Below are 9,964 nucleotides of genomic sequence, written 5' to 3'. Positions count from 1 at the left end.
CCATCTCTAATGCGTTTCTTGACAAGCTTTAAATGAAAATTAGTTACGTTTCATGACAATAGTTCCTACAACTATTGAGAGACTAGATTTTTTTTACGTTAGTAGACAACGTATTTCATACTTTGGCGAACGTGACGAAATTTAACGAAATCGAACGATGTGACGCTCGGCCTTGTCCCCCTCTATTATCCAATCAAAACTTCTGGAATCATCGCTCTTGTGCATGACGTGTATCAAGTTATAAATTTTACATCTACATAATATCGGTGTTGTCAATTCTGTTTCCAGATTCAAAGTGAAAACTCACGGTGTACGCGATGGCGCCTACCATAAATACGTTTATCAATTCGTTCAGCAATAGGCTGTGAGTAATAATTAGAAATTGACACCTGTGTACATACAAAGCAGTTATCATATTGACATGTTTATATTTATTGTGATGTGGTTTTACTTATTTGTAGTGAGGAGCCCGTTCGCTTACATCTCAAGAATGTTTATGCCTCCCTGACCATGACCACGGTATCTGCTGCGGCAGGAGCCTATGTTGACGTCGCAGACTGGTTCAAGGGTGGACTCCTGTCAACCTTCGGGGCCCTGGGAATCATCTTCCTGCTGATGGCTACCCCCGACAATGGCAAAAACACATCCCAGAGACTAGCTTACCTCCTAGGCTTTGGATTCCTCTCAGGTTTGTTATTCCGCTAATTCCTTCATGCAAATCGTTTTGTGCTAATAAGACTTTGACCTCTCTCGTGATTATTTATTATCCTTGGGTGTTTTTTTGCAAGTGTAACTTTGTCAAAACAACACGTAAGACTATTATGCAAATTTATCACCCAAATTAAAACGTAGTCTTAAATGCTATATGAAAAAAAAACCTTGTCAATATATTTTAGTATTATCATTGAAAAGTGGTTTTTCGCCTTTGTTGTTCAGAAAAACGTTATTTACTAAGATAAGGAATTCAAATGCAATTTTTCATCTGTAACAGCGGTCATGATAAATTGATCGTCCCACATAAACCGTTACATTGTTTAGAAAACTGTGACGAGGCATAAATTTACATTATTTCAACAAGAAAACAACTTTATGACCAATGAAGACTTTGCACACCAGTAATTTTACTAATAAACATTAGAAAAAATTAAATCCTATTGTGCAACTATCATGTTGTGATTTTTAAGCCATTTGTTCGAAGCCTATATGTATTATCAACTGGATTGTTTGCCCTTATAATAATATAAACGTACTACACGCCGCACATAACAATATGGATATCGTAATCTTCAAGTCGACCTTATCTGATTTATGTGAATTTAAAAATTGTTTTGATAACTGAATGGTAGGTGCTTATTCAATTGTTATAACAATTTCTTGAATTCCAAACTGATGTTTGGAATTTGGAATATTTTTCATTTGGAATCCCAAATGTTTCAAATTCTTGTGTTGACCTACGATAACTACTGTTTTCTGTAACATTCACAGAAGTGGGTTAGCAATTTATTGTAGCCATTCATGAGACCTATAAATCTATCATGCTAGGTATAAAGAATATAACTCAAAAAAATGTAATTTTATATTACGGGACAATATTTTCAAGTGATATCAAAATAAAAAAATATATTTTAATTAAAGATAGTAATTCTTTACTTAATCACCCAAAAAAGTAATCACAGTTTATAAATTTGAAATAGCTCGGAATATATTCGGTTTATGGGTGAAATTCCTAAAAATTAAAACTAGTTATTTTTATACTAACTTTGGGCCGGGGAATCTGAATCTGGAAGAATTAGGTGGCGGCAAGCAATATTAACTGAATTACACGACTTTAAAATTTCGACGCACAAAAAATTTAACTGGCCATTTTGAACGCTTTCTGACAATAAAACTAGTTATCTTTATACTAACTTTGGGACGGGGAATCCGAATCCGAAAGAATTAGGTTGGGGCAAGCAATATAAACTGAAATATACGACTTAAAAATTTTAGATGCAAACAATATACAACGGCATTGCCGATGCGTTTTTTTGACAGTAAATCCATAGAAAAATAACCAAAGATATATAAAATTAAGTGTTGCTAGTAAGCAATAATATCAATAACGTAAAATAACATGTTTATAATTTCAGTAATATTTCATATTCAAACAGTTAGATTTAGGTTTATTATCACGAAAGGTGAGTTTTTATGTCGGGGGAGACGAAAAAATATGCATTTTATATTTTAATTTTGCTAACATTATTTCAATTACGTAAGTATTTACGTATTTCAGTTTTCAAGTAGTTTAGCGGCTACGCTAGGTTTGTGTAACATGGTTTGTGATAGAAAAGAAAGTGCCCCCTTCGTAGCGCCTACTCGCGTCAAGGCAAGAAAACATCCCAGTTTTCAAGTAGTTTAGCGGCTACGCTAGGTTTGTGTAACATGGTTTGTGATAGAAAAGAAAGTGCCCCCTTCGTAGCGCCTACTCGCGTCAAGGCAGGAAAACATCCCAGTTTTCAAGTAGTTTAGCGGCTACGCTAGGTTTGTGTAACATGGTTTGTGATAGAAAAGAAAGTGCCCCCTTCTTAGCGCCTACTCGCGTCAAGGCAAGAAAACATCCCAGTTTTCAAGTAGTTTAGCGGCTACGCTAGGTTTGTGTAACATGGTTTGTGATAGAAAGGAAAGTGCCCCTTTCGTAGCGCCTACTCGCGTCAAGGCAGGAAAACATCCCAGTTTTCAAGTAGTTTAGCGGCTACGCTAGGTTTGTGTAACATGGTTTGTGATAGAAAAGAAAGTGCCCCCTTCGTAGCGCCTACTCGCGTCAAGGCAAGAAAACATCCCAGTTTTCAAGTAGTTTAGCGGCTACGCTAGGTTTGTGTAACATGGTTTGTGATACAAAAGTGAATAAAATGTATCTGAATACTTTACGTAAATGAAATAATGTTAGCAAAATTAAAATATAAAATGCATATATTTTCGTCTCCCCCGACATAAAAACTCACCTTTCGTGATAATAAACCTAAATCTAACTGTTTGAATATGAAATATTACTGAAATTATAAACATGTTATTTTACGTTATTGATATTATTGCTTACTAGCAACACTTAATTTTATATATCTTTGGTTATTTTTCTATGGATTTACTGTCAAAAAAACGCATCGGCAATGCCGTTGTATATTGTTTGCATCTAAAATTTTTAAGTCGTATATTTCAGTTTATATTGCTTGCCCCAACCTAATTCTTTCGGATTCGGATTCCCCGTCCCAAAGTTAGTATAAAGATAACTAGTTTTATTGTCAGAAAGCGTTCAAAATGGCCAGTTAAATTTTTTGTGCGTCGAAATTTTAAAGTCGTGTAATTCAGTTAATATTGCTTGCCGCCACCTAATTCTTCCAGATTCGGATTCCCCGGCCCAAAGTTAGTATAAAAATAACTAGTTTTAATTTTTAGGAATTTCACCCATAAACCGAAGCTTACCCAATAGCTCTCCTGAAAAGTTGTTATTTTGACTTGTACTTTTTATGCTTGGCATGATAGAATTATCACATTTAACTACAATATGGTCTCTGTAGTCCAAACCTCTAGTAATCCAAACCACCAGATGACGGGGGTAGGTGGGTGGACGTTAACCATTGAAGAATAAAGTTTGTTTTCGGCGGTTAGTTAGTTGTAATTTTATGAATAGTGCATCTACTCAGCAAAACAAAAAAATTTTTACAATTAGTATCCTCGCATACAGCATCATGCTGATTGAAGTGGGGAAATATATCAGAAACCAACTAATAGAATTTAATTATTGTATTCATATTGAACAAAATTAATGAATCTGTCAAAGCTTGTAGAGCTCATGATGGAAATGACATTATGAAAAATGTATAAATTCCAGCTAGTAAAAGCGGTGCAAAAAAGGTCAAACGCTTGATAGTTTTTGCTGCTTTATGGCAGTAAAAATAATAATGTTGCCATGTTCATGAACTTAAATGCAATCTAATAATTTAATTCAGTTCCTACTCGCTTTATACTCAATGCTGGCCTCTGTTTACATACATTATCATTCTGCCTACGCGCTCAACTCCTTATGTGACTTTATGACAATGTAACCTCACTGACTTTGATTGCTGAGCTATTTTAAGACTTTTTATTGACTCCTCTCAGTGCTAATCATTTTGCATGATGCTGTGTAAAAAAGATGTATTGTTTTACTCATGTCATTGTAGGGTAATTACTACAACTAGGTAACTCCGAAATTAGATTTTTCAAGTTACAACCAAACCAGAGCTTTATTTCCTCACCCATGTAAGCGTCAACATATGTGTTAATGGGCATATATGAGAGTACATGTGTGCCGCAAATACTCAATATTTGAGTTAGTGCCATAATGGACATAACCTATTTTGATAGTAATTCAATTTGTCGGTAAATTATAATTATTTTTTGTTTACATCAGTAAAATTTGCAAATATGAAAAAGATTCCTCTGTCTTTTATTTCCATTTAATAATGATAAGCATGTCATTATTTGTCATGATGACTCGCCACAAGTAATAGTAATCAATAACATGGCAAGTACCTACATTAGTTCTTTATCTAAACATTACATTATACTTTTAATTAATTAATAACCATTACTTTATAATATGTGCGTACCTCACGAACACTAAGGGCTTCTTAAATTAATGTAATTTTTTAAATACAAATATAAATAGTAACTCCTATAATCAGTGGAGACTCGTGACTTTTGAGTGTGATAGAGTGCTAAGTTTGAAAAATTCAACATGATGTTGTTTAGTCCAAAACAATTTTTTTTTTTTAGAAAATTCGATTTTGGTATGAAGATTTTCAGGAAATTTCAGTTTGGCCGTGCGCCGCACGCATTTCCTGAAAATCTTCTTACAATAATGCCATTTTTTGTAATATTAGCACTCTAGTACACCCAAAAGTCACGATCCGTCACTGCCTATAATACTTTCAGTTAATTTATCATCTATGTAGGTATACCATCAAATGAAAACCCTGACTTTATTTAATTCAATTCTTTTATGGAATTCAATTGAAAATCGAATTTTGATTATATCTACATTTAAAAGTTGCTTTTTTTTCATTTGATGTGGCTCACAGCACCAAATGAGCAATACGTTTGCATGAAATGTCACCCATCTCCGTCAATATTATCCAAGTTCATTTGCCTTTGGGTTATGCCGGGTTCGCATCCAGACTTCCCTGGTTCATTGCTCTGCCAGCTAAGTCCTTAGTCTTAGCACCAAGCAACCTTTTTTCATCCTCGTGGTTTTGTATAAATTTTGCAAACCAGTAACATGCACTCAACTTGTTGGGAAAACTTTCTCTTTGTAGAAAGTGTACACAGTTGGAGATTTTTTACATTTGTAGAATGTTTAACTTGAGTATATTTCATATTCCAGTTTACATTTCATTTACATAATATCATGCAGAGAGTGTGTGTTTGCATTGCACTCTAGTCAAGCAAGGTTCAGATCCCTTCTGCCAAATGGCAGGTATAATGATTCAATCCAATTTCCCAATATTTATTTCTCCGATGTTTTTATTAATTTCATAAGAGACAATAAATATCATTGTTATTCATAACATATTTTTAAAATGAACAAAATTTCACTTATTCATTGCCAACCTTCAATTGTGTATGTTTGGATCAATGTATCCAATTTGATATTGATGGTGGAAAGTGGTTGAATGTGACACATTTACTTGACAACAACAACAAAAAAACCTACACAAGAGTAGTATACTAAACATAAATAACATGTCATAATCTGATTAGGCCAAGACACTTAATTAATGATGTTTTAATGGCATTACAAAATAGTATACAAGGTGTCCGGGGCAATGCAGTATAAAATAAGATTAATAACATTTCAAAATTCCAACATTTTAAGGTGGTAATTTAAAAGAAATTTAAAGGAGATCTACAATGGCTGGTGAGTGTAAGCGAAGCTGAGCACTGAACTATTGAGCTAAATGGAACATTTGTCTTCTTTCAAATATGTACGAAAGGCCCTTCTAGTGTTATTCTTTATTCTATGTACGTATGGAATAAAATTTATTCTTCTGGCAAAATATTTTTGTATGGAATAAAACTTATTCTTGTGACAAAATATTTTTGTGTGGAAAAAAGTTATTTATCTTTTTTACTTCTACCATCATGAAGAATCACCTCCCGAAATTAGTGAACTTTACCCCCGAACTTACTTCTACACTACAATGAGGAGGACTGGCTCTCGTGTTTGGTGTAGGAGTTACATAATATAAAATACAAATAAAATATCGTACTAGGACGAGGTAACATAAATAAATACAAATATAACAATTATTTTACAAGCAATAATTATTCGCCTGAAACACTCATCCACATTGAAAAATCTCCTGATAAAAGATACATGACGCCAACGGGACTCGAACCCGTGTCCCTTCGATTTCCGGTCGACAGCTCTGACCACTGAGCTATGGCGGCTTATCTCTTACCCGCGAAATGATTCAAAATATACCAGTGTTTCATTCAACAATTACTGCTTGTTACATTTTTTCACCTGAAAACAACCAACTTTATTTTATATGAGAAAGGCATTGTAAGTGCTAACTCTCTCACTAGATGGCGTCGAGACAAATTGTCTACATTTTTAGGTGAAATACTTGAACTTGTCAAATATTAATTAATTAATTAATACAAATATGATTTGAATTAAAAAATAATACTGCTTTTTGTTGATAATGTTAAGTGTGCTCTGTTTTTAATAAGGGTTAAAGTAAAATTGTCAGTAAATCAATTTTTTTTTTTTTTACTTTTGGAAGATTGAAATACTTAATCCCTTTGTAAATACAGTTAATTTTTACATGTGAAGAGACTAGTAGATAAAAATATAGTAGGAAATCTGAGTAAATAACACCATAATAGTTGTTTGCCTTTAGCACCATGTGGGTTTATTTTTATATTTTTTTAAGAGATACAATCATTCCTGAGTTACGAATAACCTGACAATAATTTAAAAATCTACTACCACCACAGTAAGCGAAAAATGTTGCTTTTGTAGTGATGGAGGACTTAGCCAGCTGAGGAATTAAACTCACGACTCCCGGGTGGGAGCCAAATGCGATGCCAACTCAGTCACTGACTGGTTAAACTTGAAATACTAATAACAGTGTGGTTGTTTCACCCAGGCATGGGACTCGGCCCGCTGCTCAGCTACACCATCATGCTGAACCCCGCCATCATTGTGACGGCCCTGGCCGGCACCTCTCTGATCTTCGTCTCCTTCACCATCGCGGCGATGCTAGCCGAGCGCGGGCGCTGGCTGTTCATCGGCGGCACCCTCATGACCCTTCTTAGTACAGTCACCATCCTGTCTCTCGCCAACCTGTTCTTCAGGTCGCAGCTGCTTTACCAGGTGAGATAACCTTACTTTAGGACCTTATATCTCCTTCTATGACGAACATCAACAATTGGGCCAACAGTCGGTTTTGTAATATTATGTACTCTCTCTACTCTCTCTCTAACCTACCATGTAGCAGAAGTCGGGGACGCTCGAGGAAGACATGGCACAACCATGTGAAACAGATACTTGAGTCGGGCCATGCCAAGAGTCAGAATAATAGAAGAGTATGAATGAATGAGAATGGGGCAAGGAGTGTGTGCCAAGACCGAGTTGTTTGGCAGTCCGTCCTCTCTGCCTACAACTGCGGGGAAATGGCGTGATGGTTAGTTAGTCAGTTAGTTACAGTATATTCTAAAAACTAAACCAGACGTTTCGTAAAAACAAGAAACGCACCTGTTAATCTTTCGTAAAATTTCCACATATTCTTGAAAATTAAGGTGCGAGAAGACTCCATTTTGTAAACTTATTCAAACAAAAAATATGACTGAATGAAACGAACAGAAACACATGCGACAGTTGCTAGAAAATACAGAGGACTAACTGAAATGTCAGATCTAGCAAGCTGTTTGCGTAAGATTGAGATAACCCAACCCGTCGGTGTACAAAACCTGGCGCTAGAGTCTGGGACCGTGGCTGACTACTGAATTTAACATAGGAATGAATACCAGCAAAATATTGAGTTTAATTTTGTGCTTTCAACTAAAGTTATATTATTATAGAGAAGACAGCTCCATACAAAAACTTACCAGGTTCGGTACCTACATCTTTTCCAAACCTCCGCACGCTCTTTGATCAGTTATATATTTATATGTGATCACACATTTGTGTATATTAGTGTGTTGTGAACATTTCAGCTCTGAACTTCATAATAATATACACAGCTAAAAAAGCAATACTAGAAAATTTTACATAATAGAAATTTTGTCAGTTTTTCCACATGTTCTGATGTTTAATTTAATATCTAGTACGCAATCAGGCATTTTATTCAGTTATTTGCAGCTACTAATGCATGATTTATTAAAGTGTTAATAATATGATTGTATTCCCCAGACCCACCTGTACCTCGGGCTCGTGCTGATGTGTGGATTCATCCTGTACGACACGCAGCTGATCATTGAGAAGCGCCGCGCCGGCAACAAGGACTTTGTCACTCACTCCCTGGACCTGTTCATTGACTTCATCGGTGTCTTCAGGCGCCTGGTCATCATCCTGACTCAGAAGGTTCCAATCATCTTTTATTTTGATGCAAATTTTACAATTTCGGAGGAGGGTATGGGTACTGCCACCCTGGAAACCATTCATCGGATAACCAACACCTCTGCCATAGGTCACCCCCCAAGTGGCTTACTACGTTTGGCCACTTAGCGGGGATCGTGGGGTTGAGATTTGTTCAGGTCTTGGCGGCGAATGCGTTTGCCCACCAAATGCACTCCTGGACACACTGACCGACTGACCCCCAGATTACTACCCACCCCTCCTACCTTTTTCCTTCCCAGAACTTTCTCTCCTTCATTTCCTAAAAAAGATCATCCACACAGCTTCCCCAAAGATGGCATAGGCCCTGGGGGGAATTATTCTCCTGATGGCCTCCTGTATGGAGCTAATGTAAAAAAAACCCTTTTCAAAACTCGAAAGGCTTTGAGAGCCCTGCAATTTTAGATAAATATGAGAATATTTACCAACAATTTTAATGCAATTTACATTAAAAATTGTGAAGAAGATAATTGTTTCATTTTAACCGGTTTAACAGGTACATATTTTTAAAGTGTTTTTGTTGAAAGTGGCACGGTTACAGCAGATGTGACTATGACCACGTTATATTGTTATTAATTTATTTTGAAAAGATACGCTACACATTATATGGAAGGAAGCTTTTGACTGTCCAACTAGGAAGGTTTCCCGTTTTAGAACAATCACAAATAATACAAATGCTGTTGTTTTAATCAATAATAACTATGTCAACAGCGGGTGTAAGTTCTCATGTTATTTTCAATATTGCCCTTAAAACCGTTTATGTGCCTTACCATCAGCAATCAATACCTCTGATTGTTAAATTTCCTAATGGTGTATTATTTATATTGCATTAATATTGTTTGGCTAACCAAGATGAATAATTCTGAAATGTTTCTATATTGCAGGAGGAGAATGAGCGTCGCCGCAAGCGGGAATAGGCTTTTATTCCATTTGGTGATTAAATTATTTGTTAGATGGCAACATTTAATATTTCAAAGACTGCCAAATTTTTCTGTTACTTTTTATTTATGAAATTTTTTATTGAATTCAATTCATTTTGCAAAATATATGAACACTATTAGAAGGTTATAATTAGGATGTGACTGTTTTATACATTATTATAATAATTAAAGAGTTGCACCCAACAGGATAAATATATTGTTGGTTTGTGGTATGATTATTCAAGTGTGTAAATTAAGATGTGTAATACAAACAATAAACAATAAAATAACCCAAACCGTTTTTTAATCTACTTGGATATGATTGTTTTTAAAACTGTTGACATCTTACTGCAGATAATAATGCACCAAGGATTGAGTTTATAGATTGTGCAATCAGAGTTGA

General features: G+C 35.2%; 1 protein-coding gene across 1 annotated transcript; it reads left to right on the top strand.

The window, feature by feature from the left end:
* Positions 1-112: 112 nt before the first annotated feature.
* On the top strand, positions 113-9,862 carry BI-1 (Bax Inhibitor-1). The gene is made up of 5 exons (XM_089634873.1): positions 113-364; positions 462-688; positions 7,173-7,399; positions 8,438-8,608; positions 9,526-9,862. Exons 1-5 carry the CDS (start codon positions 318-320, stop codon positions 9,556-9,558), a joined length of 705 nt encoding a protein of 234 aa, XP_089490999.1. The 5' UTR covers positions 113-317; the 3' UTR covers positions 9,559-9,862.
* Positions 9,863-9,964: the final 102 nt, after the last annotated feature.

The sequence above is a fragment of the Hesperophylax consimilis genome, chromosome 8, assembly GCF_061612785.1.
Source record: "Hesperophylax consimilis isolate HC1 chromosome 8, BYU_Hcon_1.0, whole genome shotgun sequence".
Lineage (NCBI taxonomy): Eukaryota > Metazoa > Arthropoda > Insecta > Trichoptera > Limnephilidae > Hesperophylax > Hesperophylax consimilis.
The sequence above is the reverse complement of the archived record's forward strand: the minus strand, read 5'-3'. Positions and strand labels throughout refer to the sequence as shown.